This window comes from Canis lupus, chromosome 33 (assembly GCF_048164855.1).
Source record: "Canis lupus baileyi chromosome 33, mCanLup2.hap1, whole genome shotgun sequence".
Classification (NCBI taxonomy): domain Eukaryota; kingdom Metazoa; phylum Chordata; class Mammalia; order Carnivora; family Canidae; genus Canis; species Canis lupus.
Genome location: NC_132870.1, coordinates 23,524,662 through 23,546,110, shown reverse-complemented (window position 1 = coordinate 23,546,110; position 21,449 = coordinate 23,524,662). Strand labels below are relative to the sequence as shown.

Below are 21,449 nucleotides of genomic sequence, written 5' to 3'. Positions count from 1 at the left end.
TTATGGAAAAGGTAGGTAAACACTGCCCATAAAATAAGAAGACAATGAAGAACTGTAGTTTTGGCAAATATGTATGTAATTTGCAAGAGGTGACCTAGCAAAATTGTTTGAAAATGACATTCTAATATCAGTATAACACAACAGAGCCTATTATGGTGCCACAAATCAATGAATTGTGGTATCAATGAATTGTTCTAAGAATTTGAAGGTGAGCTAGTGGTTTTGTTTTAGTTTTGGTTGTTTATCAGCTATGGTCATAAGGTCACTGGCTACACCAAACTTTGTCTTATTTTGACAGAAACTCTAAAAATCTCTTCATAAACATTAAACAAGGGAGCAGTTCTGATTTCTAGAATTTACTTGGGATGCATGTTGTGGGAGCTCTTAAATTTTCATTTCCTTCAAAGATAACAGCCACTAAATCATTTTCCCTTTACTCCTTTCTATTTTAGCTTGTAGGCATATCACATACACAACTTAGCCTACTCATCTAGTTACTACTGAGTAGAGAGATACTGAAAGACCCATTTTAAGAAGGAAGTTGTAGGGCTACAGTCTCATTTGTTGACTACACACTGTTTCAAAAGGCTGAGCATTTACCCTTTAAGTTACAAATGAAGGCTTTCATAATTCAGCTTGGAAGCTTCATCCTTGTTAATGCTAATACATTCTTGTCCTTCTTTCTGGCAATAAGAGATCCCATGTCCTGTGCCCCCTCCTTTGCTTTTGGCTCTTGGCTTCACATTTACACTGGGCAGCTTGCTGGTGGCATCCAGGCCCTAAGGCAGAATTCACAATATTTATGTGGCTGCAGTGAGACAAATTGTGAGACACCAGCTTTTTGGCAGCCAACTAGAATGAATGAAAAAACTCAAATCACTCTAAACAAGCCAGCAATAATTATAAGAGAATCCTGACTGCTGAGTGGCACTGTCTCACAGAGTTTATAAAAGCATCCACAGTCATGACACTATCCATTTGGTAGCCTTTCAGCACTGTCATAAGGTCTGAGTAGAATTGTTTTCTGTCCTGGGCACTTTCCACTAAACTTGGAAGACAGAATTGTCACTGTTTCAATAAATATTTGACCTTCTCTTGCTACACACTTGATGTTACTTCTTTCCCTCTTATTGTTGCAATAAGTTGTTTCTGTCTCAATGTTACATTGGCGCTGCCTAGCTCAATATTCTTTTTGATAGTCATCACTATAACATTATATATGCTAATTTATATTTTAAAATACATGTGGATCAAAATTTGATGATACACTTGGGAAGAGACTGCAACATAGCAATGAGAACTGCTGTGAAAACACTGAGAAACATTCACCTTTCTTATTAAAGTATAGATTTAATAGCCTTTTGTATTAGGCCAAAGGTGCCAATGCTACAGTCATATAAAACCTTGCACTTCTTCAATATGCTTTTCTTCCAATGATTTGTTTTCTCTGCAAAAGAAATTATTCCTTGTGGGTGTTCTCATGCTTCATCTTTCTTTTTTCTTACTTTTTTTTTCTTTCTCCTCTGGTCATTGAATATGCTACTGTATTACTCCAACATAAATAAAATTCTTAAATCTCATTTCCATTAGTTTCTCCAAATAATCTCCCTCTCATTAGCCCAAGTCCCACCATTGTCTATTGTTTTTTATAAATTTCACAATCATCCCTTGCAAATAATTTATGACATTTGTGTGTCTGGAACTCAAGCTTGTACTTCAAGGGGAGCGGAGTTTTTGGTGTAAATAATTTATACCATAAATTTTGGAGGCAAGAATATTTTTCAGGGTACATTCTCCAGATGAAATTATGGTATCTATACAGCATAGGTCATTTCAAAATCACAGGAAAAAGAGTACAATAATATCAGACAGCCCTATATAAACACCTTTACCAGATCCATTTTAATGATTAGTCTTATCACATAGTTTCATATTTAGTTTTATCCTGTAATTTTTGCCCATTCTCAAAATCTATTGTTTTGCCTCTTATCTATATTTGAGGGATAGGCTTAACTCTATTTGAAAACGTTTTATCTTCTCTAGTACATACACATATTTCCCAGAAGAACGGGTGGTCTCACATTATTTCTCTTTCAGAAATGCAAAAATGCTATTGACACAGAAGAATAGCAATTCATTAAAGTAGGAAACAGCCACTTAGTGGATAATATGCATTACAACATCAGCCATAATTTCATCTTTAGTTTATTTTCAGAAGCTGTTTAAGCTGTGCTCTATGGAGACACCTGTGCCTCACAAAATGGTGCCCTCCACTTTCTGACATACTACAATTTATTGAAATATTCATAAATATTTAAGAAAATGGATTGACAACACAACAACTAATCTGAAACCATAAAAAAGTTCCCTTAGAAAAGTCCAGATTCTGACATCATAGTCAAGGGAACTGAGAGAAATTTTATGAATGCATTCAGACTGTTAAATTAATTAAACAAGGGGGGCTATTAGACTGAGGTGGCTCTAATGTCATGGTGACCTACTTTTGGCAAACCCAAACTGAAAGGTACAAAATACCACAAGAGTACAAAATCGAAACCTATGGACAACTAATAACAAACAGCTGACTAAGCTTTAGGCTCTAGCCATTCAATAATTTCCTTGGTTAGCTTCCACCTTTTCTCTATAAAAGTCTCTCCCCCAGCTCTGTCAGTGGAGTGCTCCTAACCACTTCCAGTTTGGCACTGCTTAATTCCAATAAATTTTGCTCAAGTAAACTATTAAAATGTTTATTATACTTCAGTTTATCTTTTATCAAGACACACATACAGGTCATCTTTGACTTACAATGGGGTTACATCCCAATAAACCCATCATAAATTTAAAAGATCATTGGTAATAAATGTATTCAATATACTTAACCTACCAAACATCCTAGCTTAGCCTAGCCTAGCCTACCTTGCATATGCTTAGAACACTTACATCAGCCTATAATTGGGCAAAGTCATCTAACACAAAGCCTATTTCATAATAAATGTTGAATATCTCATGCAACTTACTAAATATTATACTAAAAGTGAAAAACCAGAACAGTTGCATGGGGACAGAAAGGTTGTAAGTGTATTGGTTGTTCACCCTGGTCATGGCATGGCTGACTGGGAGCAGTGGTTTGCTGCCACTACCCAGTAAAGGGGTTTGGGATAGGTGCCTCAGAAGGTACCACTCTGTCATGTGGATTATTTTGAGCCAAAGGCAACTGAGACCATATCGGCTCAAGAGAAATTTTGCCCTTCCCTTGATTACATAGAAAAATCTAAATTGAGAGTTTTTCCCAGAATAAGGGTTATTAACAGAGATAAATTTTATCTGAATGATCTGAATGTGTATGGCGTGGCAAACATCTAATTATCAAACATCTGCTCTTCTTATTGTCCTGCGAAATGCTTTTCTTTCCTCTGAAACGCGATACCCCTATCCCCTTTTCCTTAGTTCAGAATGACAATATATGTCACTTCATTTTGCCTGTCTGTGGAATTTCCATGTCGATGTGGATTTCTCATATGTATACTATTAAATCTGATTTTCTCCTCTTAATCTGTCTCACGTCAATTGGATTCTTAGTCCAGCCAGAAGAACCCTTAAAGGGGACAAGTATTCTTGCTCCCTGACACCAGCATCATGGGAGAGTATTGTACTGTATATTGCTAGCTTGGGAAAAGATCCAAATTCAAAATCTGAAGAATGATTTCTACTGAATGCATATCACTTTCTCACCACTGAAAAGCCAAAAGATTCATTAAGCTGAATCACTGTAAGTAAACCATCATAAGTCAAGGATTATCTATATAGACATATTTACACACTTATAGAAACATATATAATATGGCCATTGTTTAAATTCTGTTTAACATATCTACTTGCCAGAGAGTTAAGGAAATCAGAATATGGTAAAAAGCTGAATTCTATTTTTACTGAGGTTATAGGTAATTAGCTGAAAATCTTTTGCCAGTATTTTTTTTTTTTAAGATTTCATTTATTTATTTGAGAGAGAGAGAGAGAATGCCAATGGGGAGAGGGGCAAAGGGAGAAGGAGAGAGAGAGAACCTAGAGTTAACAAATTGCATTTTAAGGAGACATTTTAACTGGTTCTCATGATATTTTCCTAGAACATTTTAGTTACCTACTCCTGAACTGTTATGGATTTTTATTGCTTTGTCTGAGGTCCATCTGTTTGCTTTTGTCTTTCTGGCTTCTGGGGCTCTGTATTTCTTACTTCATCTCTAGGACTCCAGCTCACTCTTCTCACTCTCCTCACTCTCCTGATTATAGCCCCAATAGCAGATAGGAACATGAAAGGATTAATTTAGCGCTCAGATTATTTCCTTATCTTAATTTGTACTATTGAGTGATTGAAAAAAAATCATAGAAATTTAAAATAAAATTAATACTTATATTAGTCAGAGTTCTCCAGAGAAACAAAACCAACATGATGTGTATATATATATATATATATATATATATATATATATATATATATACACACACACACACATATAGTAACTATAAAGGAACTGGCTCACACAGTTATGCCTGGAAAGCCCCAAGATCTTCAGGGTGAGGTAGCAAGTTGGAAATCCAGGAGAGCCAATGGTGTAGCTCCAGTGCAAAGGTAAGCAGAAAGGACTGATGTTTCAGTCTGAGTTTAAAGACAGGAAAAAGCTGAAATCCCAGTTTAAAGGAGATTTAGTCTTTTTGTTCTATTCAGGACTTCAACAGATTGGATGAGGCCCACATTCATTAAAAAGAGCAATATGCTTCACTCAATCTGTAGATTCAAATGTTACTCTCATCCCAAAATACCCTTGCAGACACACTAGAAACTTGATCAAAATCTAGGCAACCCATTGTCCAGTCAGGTCGACCTAAAAGTAATCATCACTATACTCTTGAGAAGAAGTAAAACTATAGTGATAAAATAGTTCAGAAGAGGAATAAAGCCATTAGTTAATTTAATTTGACCTATTAAAACTAGAATTTGTTATTTTCTCTTTCTGTATTTTTAGACATACTTTAGTTCATCTGCATAGAACAGAGGTGAAACTGAATTCGGACCCAGACTTCTATTTGAATTGAATCATATGTGGTGTACTACAATAATGTTATGCAGAAAGATCTGTCAGATTTAAAGTGGGATAAGCTGTTAAAGAATACGCTAAAAAAAGGTTATGTGTGCCTTTCCGAAGTATTGAGATAAAGTCTAGTGCAGTGTTAAAGCGTGCAAGCTAGAGCTACCCTGCTTGAATTCAAACCTCAGCTCTACCTCTTGCTAGCTATGTGACTTTGGGCAGTCACTTAACTACTCTATGCTACATCCCTTTATCTGTGAAATGAGGATAATAAAACTTAGCTTTTATCACAAAGCAGTAAAACAGATATTAGCACTTATCAAATTCTGTATACAGTTTTGTTAATTTTATTATTTTTGATTCTTAAACTAACCTGTTCTTTTTTCCAAAGTACTTAACTGCTTGTTGAGGATTGTATAGGGGGTTAAGTTTATGGTAGAATTTTGAAGGATAGATAATAAAGAACAGTTGTTCACTGTCTATTCCTCCATTTAAATGTGAGCTCATGAGAGGAGTGACTTGTCTGTCTTGTATTACTGTAAATATAATATTCAATATAGAGTACATTCTTAATATTTGTAGAAACAATTACTTTTTATGCCACAAATACATATAATGTACAGATAGGTATATATTTGTATGTGAGAGAGAGCATCTACCGAGGTAGCCACTGTTTTGGGCATGACAGATACAGTGGTGAACAAACATATGCTTTTGTGGAATTTACAGTTCTGTGGGATAGATATTAAACACATATCCACCTACATTAATACATAAGTATAAACTCTGATATACTGTTATCAAATTGATGGTATGATAAAGGAAATAGATTCTAAGCTTGAATTTATTAATAAATGAATTATATTAATATATGATTATTTTACGAAGATGCCACAAGATCTAATATTAAGTGGAGGTCTATATTTATAACACATGTGATATTAAGCATAATGTGACGGACTTCCATTTTATTCTAACTATATTTAAATTGAATTTTATTTCTTTAATTACAAATATTCATAGCATATACCACTCTCTGAAATTACCTTGTCTATTCATTTACTATCTATCCATAATCAACTAGAATATAAGCACTAGGAAGGGCTACCAGCATTAGCTTAGTGTTGCTAAATGCCAATCTCTATTACCCAGATTATGGACACTTAAGGTTTTCTGGGAAATGAAACCTTTTTTGACTTAATAGGGGTGGTGGAAGGGGAGGAGGGCGGGGGGTGGGGGTGAATGGGTGACAGGCACTGAGTGGGGCACTTGACGGGATGAGCACTGGGTGTTATTCTGTATGTTGGTAAATTGAACACCAATAAAAAATAAGTTTATTTAAAAAAATAGAAGATAGACTAAAATAAAACATCATAAACTTATTCATTTTCTGTTTGAGGGAATGTTACAGTAAAACTGGTTTAAAAGGAGATTTGATGAATATTATTTGTTATATTTACTTCTGGGGTGATAACTTAAACAGGAAAGAAAAAAATTCATAATATGGACTATTCATGTATAATATATGTAATTAAAAAATACTAAGTATTAAAATAACTCACAAACTGATTGAAATATTCAAATATGTTCATGTGGAAGTTTAAAAATCATGATAAGCTTTATAAATTCCAAAGGCCTTTCATATACATAATTTGAACCACAAAACATTCTGATATTTAATAAAATAGATTTCAAAGAAAAATTAAAGTACAGAGTTTTCTCTGTTATTTCCTCTAACAATCCTATTATATCAGATACAGAATGAGTGCTCAATAAATATAGGGGAGTGATTATAATGATAACAATATAACAATGACGTTGGCATTCTATTTAGAAGCATTATATGGATATAAGGTTGGAATGCTAACCGCAGAGAGCATTGGAGGTGAGGATCTGGCTCCTTCAGTGACTCTTATTAAAATCTAGATCATTCTGGCTCTCTTCCACTCTTATAGTCTATGCTAAAATTGGGAAGAACCATTCTAATCATTTCAGAATTTACATAGTGAGACCCTAAAGTTAGTAGGTTCTTATTATTTTTATGGCTAGCCATCTCTTTTGGAAGTCATCTGATAAAGATTCTGGCTCCAAATTTTACTGACTCTCCAATTTATGAGCCTCCATTTCCCAAAATGTAAAAAAAAAAAAAATAACAGTCCCTCAAAGAGTAGTGGAGAACACAGGACAGGGAAATCTGCATAGAGCTTCTAGCCCAACCATATAGGTAATAGGTCTTCAACAAATAATTGACTTCAAAGGCCTCCTCACTCCCACGATGCTATTGTAATCGACTGCAGGCTTGTTCAGCAACAGTCCAATACTGTGGTAATGAACCAGATTGCTCGGATAATTGGCATTCTCCCCACCAAATGCAAGATTGATAGATTCAATATAAAATCTATGCAGTAACCCATTCTTGTAATAGAGAGTTCTCATTAAGGAAATGGATTAATTGGCTTACTGAGATTTTAGTGAGAGTCACATTTGAATAAGTGGGCTCGGCAGTACAGAGAAAAGCAAATTAAATACTAATAAAGGCAGAAATGTGCTTGTCTAGGCTGAAGTCTCAGCCACAGGCTCAAATTGAGGATCTGAGTTTAAGATTTGTCAATGTGAGTGGACTTTAATGTCTGACAGATAAAAAACGCTCTGATTTTTATGCCTGGTAGCTCCCTTTCTCTTCAAGACACTCATCCCAGCTGGAGGCTGCATGTGTGTTTCCTCCTCTAGATGATTTTCACCAGAGATTCCTAACTCTTTGTCAGGGAATGCATGTCTAATATAGAATATGCTTCATACTTGTTTCCATACACAGCTAATAAGACATATTTGGGACAAACTAAATTAGAGTAAAATAGTCACCAAACTCATTCCCAAAGTATCCAGGCGCTCAGGCATCATTAGAAAATGTTACCTTAATCTTTCTCTTCTCCCAATGAATCACTGTTCCATTTTTTTCAACACTTGGAAAGACATTTTTCTTAAGATTAATTTTTAAGGAGAAATATATAAATATACACACATAAATGTACATACACACATATCATTCATATCAGCATCCTTCTTGTCCTACTTAAGAAATACAAAAGTGTTTTGACAGTGCTTTACCACTTTTCCAGAACCACTAATTTTTCTCTCTTTCTTGGTCATTCCCACTAACTTAACAGTGTGTAATTTCTTCAATCATTTTTTAAAAATTATTTATTTACTTTAGAGAGAGACTGAGAGTGTCAGGGAGAGGCAAAGGGAGAGGGAGAGAGAAAATCCTCAAGCAGACTCCCCACTGAGCATGGAGTCTGACATGGGGCTCCATTCCAGGACCCTGAGATCATGACCTGAACTGAAATCCAGAGTTGGCCACTTAACTAACTGAGCCACCCAAGTTCCCCAATTTCTTTAATCTTTATTTTCTTTCAAGATTTTATTTATTTATTTATTTATTTATTTATTTATTTATTTATTTATTTATGAGAGAGAGAGAGAGAGAGAGAATGAATGAACAGGGAGGGAGTGGCAGGCCGAAGGAGAGGAAAGCAGACTCCTTGCTGAGCAGAGAGCTCGATGCGGGGCTCAGTCCCAGGACCCTGAGATCATGACCTAAGCCGGAGGCAGACATTTAACTGACTGAGCCACCTGGGTGCCCCTTCTTCAATCTTTAAAAAAATGAAAAACAAACACCTCTATTGACCCCATGTTCCCTACTAGCTACAATATATTTTCTCTCCTCCCTTTACAGCAAAATACCCCATAAAACTGTTATATACTCATGATTCCCCAATTTCACTCTTCCTTTCCTCTCTTGACTCTCTAATCATGTCAAGGCTTTATTACTTCTCTCCCACATCTCTGACTGCACCTCCCGCCCTCAGAGTACTTCCCACAAACTGCTCTTGATGACCACAGTGCTAAACCCAAAGGCTGATTCTCTGTCCTTATCTTAGTTAACTTGTCAGTAGCATTTCACATAGATGACTACTTCCTCTTTGAAATTCTTCCTCCCTTCAGCTTCGAAGTCAATAGATTTTCTGATGTCTCTTTCTACTTCAAGGGCTGCTGCTCATTATTTTCTGCTCGTACTCTCATCAACTTAACTTCTAAACTTTGCAATATCTAGTAGGTATTTAAATTTTAACATATCCAAATCCAAACTACTGATCTTCCCCAGCAAACTGCTTCTTCACACAATCTTCCTTATCTCACTACATAGCAAGCAATTCATTCCTTGTACCAAAATCCTTGGAGACATCAGTAACTACTCCTTTTACATTCTGCTGCCTAATAATCAGTAAATCTTTTAGCTTTTCTGTAAAATACTGGAATATTTCATATCTGACCACTTTCCACAGTCTCTCCTACTGTTATCCTAGTCTAACCTGCTTTCATTTTGTCATCTATACTCTGGATGATTGAGATGGTCTCCAGTTCTCATCCCTCCTGCTTTTGCCTTGTACTGTGTGTTGGCAAAGCAGCAGCCAGAGAATTAAATCAGAACTCATCATACTCTCTTCAGAATTCTTTAATGGCTTTTATTCTCTAAAATCCTCACCATTGCCTATGTGCTTTACAGATAGTGGCCTTTGTTACCTTTCTGACACTGTTACTTTTCTCTTTATTTTTTAAAGATTTTATTTATTTATTCATGAGAGACACAGAGACAGACAGAGGGAGAAGCAGGCTCTCCGCAGGGAGCCTGATATGTGACTTGATCCCAGGACCCTGGGATCATGGCCTGAGCCAAAGGCAGATGCTCAACCACTGAGCCACCCTTGTGCCCCTACTATTCTCTTTCTATCTCTTTTACTCTGCTTCAGTAACACTGGCCAACTTGTTCTTTTATGGACATGCCAGGCATACCAGCCTCCAGGTCTTTGTATTTGCTGTGCTCGTTTTCTCTTATTGGAATACTTTCCCTCCAGATATCTGCATGGTTTTCATAGCTTTCAAATTGTTACCCAAAGGCTGCCTTTACAGTGAGGACTTCCCTACTCATTTCAAAATTTCTGCCCAAAACTCTCCCCACATATCACTCAACTCAATGTAGTGTTTCCTATTTCTTCTTGGTCTTAAACACTAATGTTCACTTGACACATTGTATGTCCTAATTATTTACTTGTTTATAGTCTGTCTTTTTTTCCTGGTAGAGTTTAAATTGGTCTGTTTTGAATTCCTAGTTTTTAGAACAATACTGATACCTAATGGGTACTTGATAAATATTTGTTGAATAAGTCAATGAGTTGACTTGCCAAACTAAAATTAAAGAGACTATTGATTTCCTGGACCAAGTGAAAGTTAATTAATTTATTTAAAACAAATCCAAGATTTAGCCTTCAACTGGTACCATCTATTTTTCTTTTATATTATATTTTTGGAGGCAAAATAAGTCAGACATAATCTTTAATTTCTCACATCCATATATATCACAAGGAAGGTGTTGCTACATAAGGAAAATGAAGAAATCATACTGCCTGGCTCAGAGCTATGATATTTGGTGAATATCCTTTTTTAAAAATATATGTGGTTCTGCATTTTTCTCATATATAATCTGACCTTGGAGAGGGCTTTATACAAAGTAGAAACCATGCCACAATACCAGTAGAAAAGTATATATCCCATCTACATTGGATTACATGAAATACCTTTTTGTATCTTAAAGCATCAAAAATGACTGAAATTCAAAGCCAATTAATAGACAAGAATTTCCAAGACTCGTATTTTCTCAATGAAATTTCAATTCATTTGCTTTTGTATACTTTTCATTCTGAAAGCATAATGTCATTGTGTTTATTTCATGAGGTCTAGCCTCTAAAGCTATGGTGTCAATACTGATTGCTCTAATTAACATTTGTGATTAATTTTGCACTCACTGAAATTGCATTTCCTTTTGACCAGCAGGCATGTAAGTGACAGCTCAAGACTATTCTGTTCTACACAAGCTAATTGGCTTTAACGAAACCAGAGAAAAACAAAAGAACTCAAGTTTGGAAGGTTTCTGAGAAATTAGAAGACAAATGATTATAAAAACATAAGGTCACAAGGGGCTTTAAAGACCATTTAGCCACCATGAGCAGAGGCGTGACCCTTGTGAGGATCCCGAAGACTTCCCACATCTGAATCAAATACATCAAAGATAACAATGCTTGCAAACTGTAACTGGAGTCTTAAGTCAAGATAAAGGCCAAGGTTAAAGACAATGACTTAGCTATCAATCATAAGAAAAGATTATATAGGAAGAACCTTAGCTGTTTGGGGTAAGAGAAGAAGCTCATAAGGGGTCAGTGGAGATTTAGGAGAATGGCAGTGTCAGGGAAACCAATACCAAAGCCTGAGCCAAAGGACAAAGTAGATATTGTGGATCTACTATAGATTTAATACTTTCACATTTATTTCATCAAGTCCTAAAAACACTCTGTAAGGAATTATTTTTTCCATTTGCAGATAAAGGAACTAAAGCCAAGAGAAAGCAAAGAGATTGTTCAAGAATGCAAACTTGGTATTTGACGAAGTCAAGATTCAAATCCAGAGCTGGCTGGATCTCAAAGTCCTATGTGAAGAGAAAAGTGGAAAATTTGGCAAATGAGAGGGGATATGGCAGTTGAAGGAATGCTAAGAGCTGCAGAATTAGAGTATTAAAACTGGGTTTGCAGACTTGCAGAAGGGTAAAATTCTGTAATTGCCACTCTGGTGCATCTAATGGGATTTTAGAAAGAGGTTGCTAGGTAGTTCCAAAAGCATAACTGAAACATGAAAGTGTAATGCATGCAGTCAAGTTCAGTTATGTGTCTTGTTCCAGGTTCTTTGGTTCTAACAGAACATCAATATTGAACAAAAGCCAAAATTTTAAAATTCATTGTAGGCTGGCCTATAAAAAATATATGCTGAGGTTAGCAGTTGGGATATTTGTCCAGGAATTCTCTAAAACTGAACTTTAAAAAAATATAAAGAGAATATAACCAATTATTTTATTTGCATCATGGGACCTAGTTAAGGATATTATCAGGTAAGTGAGATCAATTTGACACTTACCTTCTGCCTCATCAATGAGTAAATACATGCTGAGCACCCCCTGTGCACCTAACAGTGGGAGGGAAAGGGAACCCATTTCCCATTATCAGCTTCTAGGCTTATAAGAAAGTAAAACTTTCCCCATTCTCACTGGTGTGAGGTGGTATCTCATTGTGGTTTTGATTTGTATTTCCCTGATGGCAAGTGATGCGGAGCATTTTCTCATGTGCTTGTTGGCCATGTCTATGTCTTCCTCTGTGAGATTTCTGTTCATGTCTTTTGCCCGTTTCATGATTGGATTGTTTGTTTCTTTGGTGTTTAGTTTAATAAGTTCTTTATCGATCTTGGAAACTAGTCCTTTATCTGATACGTCATTTGCAAATATCTTCTCCCATTCTGTAGGTTGTCTTTTAGTTTTGTTGACTGTATCCTTTCCTGTGCAAAAGCTTCTTAAACCACAATGAGATACCACCTCACACCAGTGAGAATGGGGAAAATTAACAAGGCAGGAAACCACAAATGTAGGAGAGGATGCAGAGAAAAGGGAACCCTCTTACACTGTTGGTGGGAATGTGAACTGGTGCAGCCACTCTGGAAAACTGTGTGGAGGTTCCTCAAAGAGTTAAAAATAGACCTGCCCTACGACCCAGCAATTGCACTGCTGGGGATTTACCCCAAAGATACAGATGCAATGAAACGCCGGGACACCTGTACCCCGATGTTTATAGCAGCAATGTCCACAATAGCCAAACTGTGGAAGGAGCCTCGGTGTCCATCGAAAGATGAATGGATAAAGAAGATGTGGTTTAGGTATACAATGGAATATTCCTCAGCCATTATAAATGACAAATATCCACCATTGCTTCAACGTGGATGGAACTGGAGGGTATTATGCTGAGTGAAATAAGTTAATTGGAGAAGGACTAACATTATATGTTCTCATTCATTTGGGGAATATAAATAATAGTGAAAGGGAATAGAAGGGAAGGGAGAGAAATGGATAGGAAATATCAGAAAGGGAGACAGAACATAAAGACTCCTAACTCTGGGAAATGAACTAGGGGTGGTGGAAGGGGAGGAGGGCACGGGGTGGGGGTGAATGGGTGACTGGCACTGAGGGGGGCACTTGACGGGATGAGCACTGGGTGTTATTCTGTATGTTGGCAAATTGAACACCATTAAAATAAATTTATTATTTAAAAAAAAGAAAGGGGGATCCCTGGGTGGCGCAGCGGTTTAGCGCCTGCCTTTGGCCCAGGGCGCGATCCTGGAGACCCAGGATCGAATCCCACATCGGGCTCCCGGTGCATGGAGCCTGCTTCTCCCTCTGCCTGTGTCTCTGCCTCTCTCTCTCACTGTGTGCCTATCATAAATAAATAATAAAAAAAAAAAATTTAAAAAAAAATAAAAAATAAAAAAAAATAAAAAAAAGAAAGGAAAACTGCACTGGCAAAGCAGGGTATGCTGCTATTTAGACTGAATTAGTATGTACTAATATATGCTAAATTAAATGAACAATCTACTAGAGAGCAAATACCATGTAAAGCACCGAGAGAGCAATGCTAATACAGAGAGATATAAGGAGTCAAGAAGAGTGATGTTCTCTGGCCTAAACATAAAGTCTAACTTCTGAGTAATAGGTTCTTTATCCCAGTCAGTCAATCATTGCTTTATGAAGGGATGCTCAAGATGCTTCAGCATCTACTTCTCTGCACCTTCATTCTAAACCCTGGACCATTTGAAAAGAAAGTCCAGGGTTATTGTCAAACAGACCATAGAGGAATCTGTCTCGCTCGCTCACTCTCTCCATCTCCCTCTCTTTCTCTCTCCCACACACACACTCACACATAAGGCCACTGTCTACAGAGTCAGAGAGCAGTGTTGGGATGGGTTAATGAGAGTAAGATGCCCCAGGAATCTCATCACAGCTGTGAGCAATAGAAATATTTCCAGGGAAAAGTCCTTCTGAAAAGCCAGCTAGAGAAAGTACATGGAAAGCTGATTTTCTATTTCCTTAATTTTACTGAAAATGATTTATGTTTAAGATCTTATTCACATATACATAAAACTACATAAGTGAACACTGTGGCGTAAGAAAAAAGATAATAATCTGAACGTTATTCCTAAGAGAAATAAACATCTATTCTCCAACTCCACTGCCAGCTAATAGAGAAGGACATATCTATAACTCCCTATCCATTTACACACTGATGTCATCATTTTGTTAAGTGAGTTAAACTAGAGATGGATGGAGTGACAATATTCTACATAATACAAGGAAATATCATATATTATTTTGCTTAAAATGCACTCTAATTTTTGCTGTATATGTTGAATCACAAAGTATGTCTTAATCTGTGGCCAAGTTCCAGTTGATTTTTAATTTTTCAGGTATTTTTTTATTTAAAAGATTAAGTTTTCAGAAAGCTGAATTGTCAATATTGCTATTTTTTATTTGAAATAGTCTGGGATTTCTTTAAAACTCTGTTGAGAGGTTCACATTCAGTTGTGGACTTAAATACCAAGCCTTATCCTCTTTGTCCATCCACCTTTCAGAGTAATGTCTCAGAGACATCGTCAGAAACCAAATATAGAGTAATTTACTTGAAAGACCTTATGGATTTTAGAAATAAATGGTATTATCATCTATATGAAAATAAATGTAAGTATTAATTAGATAATGTTCTCAAAACACGAAAGCTATTCATTCACAATAAAAAGATTCTGCTCGTATATTCTGTATAAATTATTAGCTTCTCAAAGGAAAAATGTCATGAAGAAATGTAAGAGGTGTGATTTGAAGCTCTTCTTTTTCTTTTTCCTTATTATTCATATGGTTTCACTAAGATATGGATGGCATTTATTTGCTTATGAATGCTTGCCAATGTTTTTTTTCTCTGTATTATTAAAAATCACAATTGCTTTTTCCTTCTACCCACTTTATCCAGAGCTGACCAAACACACTGTGTTGTAATTCTCTGTGAAATTATAAAATTAACAGTGTCTCAATGATGGGATATTAGGAAGAATTGAACACATCAGTCAATCATTTGAGGGCAAAATGAATTTGCATTTAAAATATATATTTCTTCTGTATGGTTCATTGGATTGGAAACCTCAAACCTGAAAAATATCTACTCCTTTCAACAATTCTGAAACAATAATTATTTTTTTTCATTAATATATGGAATTTTTTTTTATTGGTGTTCAATTTACCAACATACAGAATAACCCCCAGTGCCCGTCACCCATTCACTCCCACCCTCCGCCCTCCTCCCCTTCTACCACCCCTAGTTCGTTTCCCAGAGTTAGCAGTCTTTACATTCTGTCTCCTTTTCTGATATTTCCCACACATTTCTTCTCCCTTCCCTTATATTCCCTTTCACTATTATTTATATTCCCCAAATGAATGAGAACATATAATGTTTGTCCTTCTCCGACTGACTTACTTCACTCAGCATAATACCCTCCAGTTCCATCCATGTTGAAGCAAATGATGGGTATTTGTCATTTCTAATAGCTGAGTAATATTCCATTGTATACATAAACCACACCTTCTTTATCCACTCATATTTCGATGGACACCGAGGCTCCTTCCACACTGTTGGGGATTTACCCCAAAGATACAGATGCAATGAAACGCAGGGACACCTGCACCCCGATGTTTATAGCAGCAATGGCCAAAATAGCCAAACTGTGGAAGGAGGCTCGGTGTCCATTGAAACAATAATTAATGGAAAGTCTTTTTAATGGAAAATTTGAACACATAGTGATGACAATCTTAGATTGATCAGAATGTGATTAGAACACAGAATCTCTTCATTATGAATGAATAGCTTTCATTTTTTTGAGAATGTTATCTAATTAACACTGACATTTCTTTCATGTTTTCAGTACTATCATAGGTAATAATACTATAATACCATCAACTTGTATCATTGCTATTACTGCAGGAGCAGAGGTGAAAATACCCAGAGGATGTAAGAGAAACAGAAAATTATTTCCTATATCCATCAAATGCTACCTTTGAATTTATGTTCATCTCTACTGTCATTATTATCTAGTGTCATGTTATCTATGGGGGACTGCACCTGTTAAAAGCTGGGTCTTCACTGGAGAAGGACAAGTGGAAGTATCACTCATTGAAAATCAGGGTTTATCTTAGAAAGCAACCATGGATGCTAAAGACTTTCACAGAAAATTTTAACTTCAGTCCACCAGTGGTTAAAAATTTGAGAATAGGGCTGTAGAAAATTGAGACAGGCAACCAAGATGTACTGCACAAGAGTATTGTAGGCAAATATGCTCAAGGCTAAATTGATTCATTGACTTAATGGAGATGCATACCATGTAGCACTGGTGAGTGGATGCATAGAGTGGATACTTACTTAAATGAATGTACTCATTAGATATCTGAGAATTACTATCTGAAATCTTTTTAGGGATAAAAATAATTCTTATTCCTGATATGAAGGATATAGAATAAAAATAGGAACCTCTTCAATTTTATTACAAAACCGCATTTCTTTCTTTCTTTCTCTTTCTTTTTCTTTCTTTCTTTCTTTCTTTCTTTCTTTCTTTCTTTCTTTCATTTCATTTCATTTCATTTCATTTTTGTATTTATTTTAAATACAAGCCAAAGATATCCTATTGTAATTCATTGTGAATGAAATCCACGCTATACTATTCTTAGAACTATTTTTCTGTTTCTTAAAAGTGGGGAAAAAGTTAGATTGGTTGTCATTTCACTCTCTGGAAGTCACAAATATCAATGGTTTATAAAGTCCAATATTACATTGACTTAATTTAATAATCAGAATGAATGCTAAAAAAACCAGAAGTGACCCACGGCATTCCAATGTTCTATATTAACTGTTCATCAGCAATAAAATTATTTATCTTCTGAGAATCTAAAGACAAATTTTGACATATTCACTAAGACAATTATTGTCTTATATTTTCCAAAGAGCCATCAGAAGCATAATTCACTTTCTTAAACAAAATGTGCATATGTTTCTCCTATTACAAGAGGAAATAATTTCTCTTCTAAGGTTGATTACGAAAAGACAAAGTGTATTCTATATACTAAGGTAGTATCCCCTTCTTCAAAATCTACCTTGATTGTATTCTTACTAATTCTAAACTAATGTCCTTCTGAAATCTAGGACTTCAACCTGTATAATAAGAATCTGAGATTTAACAGAGAGAGAAAAGGAATCACATATGAGAAACAAATTTAACATGAATTAACTTTTTATGGAATAGACTTTTTGAATGATTATCAAAATGTATTCCTTTAACCTAATAATTATTATCTGATTTCATGAGCGTAATAGTATCTTACTTAAGCTCTTGAATGAAAGAACAAAGGTAATAGATTTTCATATCCTTTTCACCATTTCCTCTCCAATATGGAACAGGCTATATAGAAGCCAGAAAGACAAGTTTTAAAAGAGACTATTTAGGGGAGGAAGTGTGGAGTCAGAGCTGGTTTATAGTGATACTAAAACAAGTTGACCTATCTTGCAAAATGCTTTTAACACAGTGAATGACTCAGGACCAAAAGACACTACAAACTTGCTGAGCAATAGCATCATTTCCAAAAGAGCACACGCACACATATACACAAGCTTTATAAAAAGAGTTCTCGAGATAAAATGGGGAAAAAAAAAAAAAAAACCTTACTGAAAAGTCTTCAAAGATTTTCTTGAGTTCTTTGTGACCATGCCTTTCAGCAATATGTGCTGGATCTGAACCCTCGAAATTTTTCATCTCAGATGCCCATGCTGCTCCTGAACATTGAAGCAAATGAATAGCCAAGTTCTTTAAACCAAATTTTGCTGCACAGTGGAGAAGAGTTGGAAGTTCTTTGAAATGAGTATCTGTAAGCATAAGAGGTAATAGGATTAATATGCTTTTATCATGTCTGGAATTCCATAAGAAAAAGTTGAACACAATCTAGTACTAAAAGTAATTCTTACAAAGTAGAACAGGCTTTCAGTGTCATTTTGCATAGAAGAAACTATCAGTGGCTTTTTAAAAAGATATTTATTTGAGAGAGAGAGAGAGAGAGAGAGCAGGAGTTGGGTGAGGGCCAGAAGGGCAAGCAGACTCCCCACTGAACAGGGAGCCCGATGATGTAGGGCTCCATCCAAGGACCCTGGGATCATGACCTGAGCCAAAGGCAGACGCTTAACTGACTGAGCCACCCAGGAGCCCCCTACCATCAGTCATTTTAACAATGATGCATCTCTTTCCTATTTCTCATCATACAATAAATATAAACTAATATTCTCATTAACAAATTAATGCCTCAGTCTTACCTGTGGGGTAAGTTTAGGAGTCAATGGGTGACGGGCACTGGGGGTTATTCTGTATGTTAGTAAATTGAACACCAATAAAAAATAAATTAAAAAAAAAAGGAAAGGCACATCAACCTCTTAAATATAAAACAAAATAGAACAAAAATATCATATTGCAGTAACTCTTGAATATATTTCAACATTAGCAAAACACTAAAAAACAATATAAAATAGGTCCATCTATAAAACCTTTCTGTGTTTTCTATTGCCATGCCTGGTTTGCTTCCTTCTGAAGGTGAAATGGACACATAATTGCTGGAGGGGTTATATTAGATCTTTATGTGAAATTTTTGTTTCAAAAGGAACTGCAACAGAAAATACAGGTGAGTACTTTTATAAATATTTTAAAATATTTTTAGTATGGAAATTTCCATCAGGATTTTACAGCTTTTGTATCAATGTTTTGGAGTTTGAATTTCATAATTAGTTGTTAGCTATCAATTAGAAGTATTAATTATGTATAATTATAAAATGGTGAATGCAAGCAGCTATTGCAATGACAAAACACACACAGAATAGTGATGGTTTGTTATTATTCTATATTTTCACACCTAGCTGGAAAAAATGTGTTATAGAAATGACACACCAGCTTGCTTGAATAGCTGTGGCATTATCAGAAGCAAGTAATGCAAAGACTTACAGCAACAGAAACGAAGGTGTCAAAGCAAAAGTCAATTTTCTACCATAATGTTTTAGAAAACTGAAACTGGCTTTATTTACCTCTTTGCTATTTTGTAGATTAAAGGGGAAAAAAGGGAAATAAGGGGAGTTAGATTTTGAGTTTATATTCACTTGGGTGTTTCAGGGCAGAATAAATTATTTAGCTTATTGGTTTTTATGGTTTAATAGGAAACAAAACATAAACCTCTAGGATACATTAAGAACTTACTGTAAGGAAATATTTTACCCTTCAAAATGTGTTAATACTAAATGGCCATAGGTAAATTCCATGGTTATATTTCAACAATAAATACACCGGTCCCTTCTTACATGGTATGCAGTGTGTCAAAATTTACCAAATATTTTATGAAGATGAGCTTGTGAAAGCTGAAACTGTCTAAAGTAGTACCATTTTTGAAATAAAAATCTAGTTTCTTAAAAAGGTATTAAGATATAATTTTTATTTATTTTCATTAAAAGGTACCATAAACAAAATTTTCGATCATTAAACCAGGACAAAGTTAATGAAAAAATATTTACATGATAATGTCAGATTTTTACATGCCTTTGGTCATCTCTCTCATTGACACATCATACAATAAGCAAAAAAACCATCACCTGGCAATCAATGCATTATGCATTATTCCCCCACATTGCTATTCTGGTGAACTTTTAAATCACCGTCAATGCAGCTTAAAATGTTTTTATCGTTAAATAAATGTTTAATCATTATGAGAATGCAGTCACTTTTTAACCTCACTGACTTCCTGTCAGTAAATCCCTCAAGCTTAAGGTACTATAATATTAGAATCAACAACCACCTTCATTAAGAATCTCTCTTGTATATCAAAGAGAGTAATCAGGACCGTGACAAGTGTTCATGACTTTTCAGGGTACATTTTTTAATAGTTGTGCTACTTTAAACTGTGTTTTCTGATACAAAAATGGAAGTTCTGCTGATTTAAGTTTATAGTGATGATACTAAAGGGTGCTACAGGTTTAAAGGTTGGCTTCTTTATTTTCCTTTTATTTACTTCATTTTTAGTGGTAGCTTAAAATCCACTAATATACTAATATATTTTGTGAAGTTATAGTCATGAAAGAGCCTTAAAGGGTATCTTTCCAGTTTCCTACCCAGTATTAGAATTGTATTCCTAGAATTTATACGAGATGCTCTGGGTACTGCTTGCCTACCTCTAGAGACAGTGTCCTTTACTTCTTAAGGCAGACTGTGTCTTGATTAGACAACACTGATTTTAGACAATTATTACTTCTGTTGAGGTGAAAGGTAATTCTTCTCAATTCTCATGTTTTCATATCCTTTGGGCAATATAGAATATAATAGTCACAAGAGCACAGGCTTAGAGTCAGTATTCAGTATGTGAACTTCAACAAGCTACTAATTACTTAATTCTCTTCCAAATTTATAGGGCTATCAAGATAATTAAGTGACTGGACATAGAAAAAGTGCCCAGAGAAGTGTCTGAAACATAATAGACGCTCAAAAAATATTAGTTTTCTTCCCTTTCTCTCTTCTCTGTCAAATAAAGCATCCTTGTCCTAATTCATCTTTGTTCCAACCTTAAGTTCCCTGATTCTTTTCATTATTCCAAAGTACTGACCATCCTGATAATCTGCCCCTAGAATAGCTGCTCTTTTATAAAATGGTGAATTGGTTTTAAACTGGCCTAAATGATCATTTACAGCAATGCTTTTATTATCTTGAGTGAGGTTATTTTGTCTGCTTATTTTCATTAAGTAGGGAATGCTCAGCCTGCTAATATACATGGTCAATAACTAAAATATTTCTAATTTGAGTTTTTTTAATTAAAATATGAAAGCATTAACTTTTTAAAGAATTTGAAATGATTCATAGGAGCTATATTAGTTATTTTAATGTTAATTAGATCATGATCTTTAGCATTATTTTTGTAGAACATCAAATTAAATATACTCAGTATGTGGATATAATATATTTTATATATGAATAAAAGAATTTATGTCAATACAGGTATGATTATGTTAGGAACTAGTACAGGATTTTATGTATATACTTTTTATAAAATCATACTTTTTATATTTTCACCCTGATTTGGTAATTATGAGAATTTGAGATATGAATGGATTCCTCTGTATCTGGAACAGGTATGTTTGCAATCACACGATCACTATAGTTCTTTTTTAAAGATATTTATGTTTCTAGGGCTTAAATTTTTTTTATAAAAGTATAGTTTCAAATTGCACTGATGAGTTTGATGAGTTTTAACAATTCTTTGCACTCAAGTAACCACAACCGAAAATAAGCTAAAGAAAGCTGTGATAACCACAGCAAATTCTCTCA

The 21,449-nt window shown here is 35.1% G+C and overlaps 1 protein-coding gene across 5 annotated transcripts in view; it reads right to left on the bottom strand.

Moving 5' to 3' along the window:
• BANK1 (B cell scaffold protein with ankyrin repeats 1) overlaps window positions 1-21,449 on the bottom strand; it is a 287,136-nt gene that overhangs the window by 140,935 nt on the left and 124,752 nt on the right. For all 5 annotated transcript variants that reach the window (XM_072810740.1, XM_072810741.1, XM_072810738.1 and 2 more), the window contains exon 7: window positions 17,772-17,968. In XM_072810740.1, coding sequence (XP_072666841.1) covers window positions 17,772-17,968 — 197 coding nt within the window. The remainder of the gene's footprint in view (window positions 1-17,771; window positions 17,969-21,449) is intronic.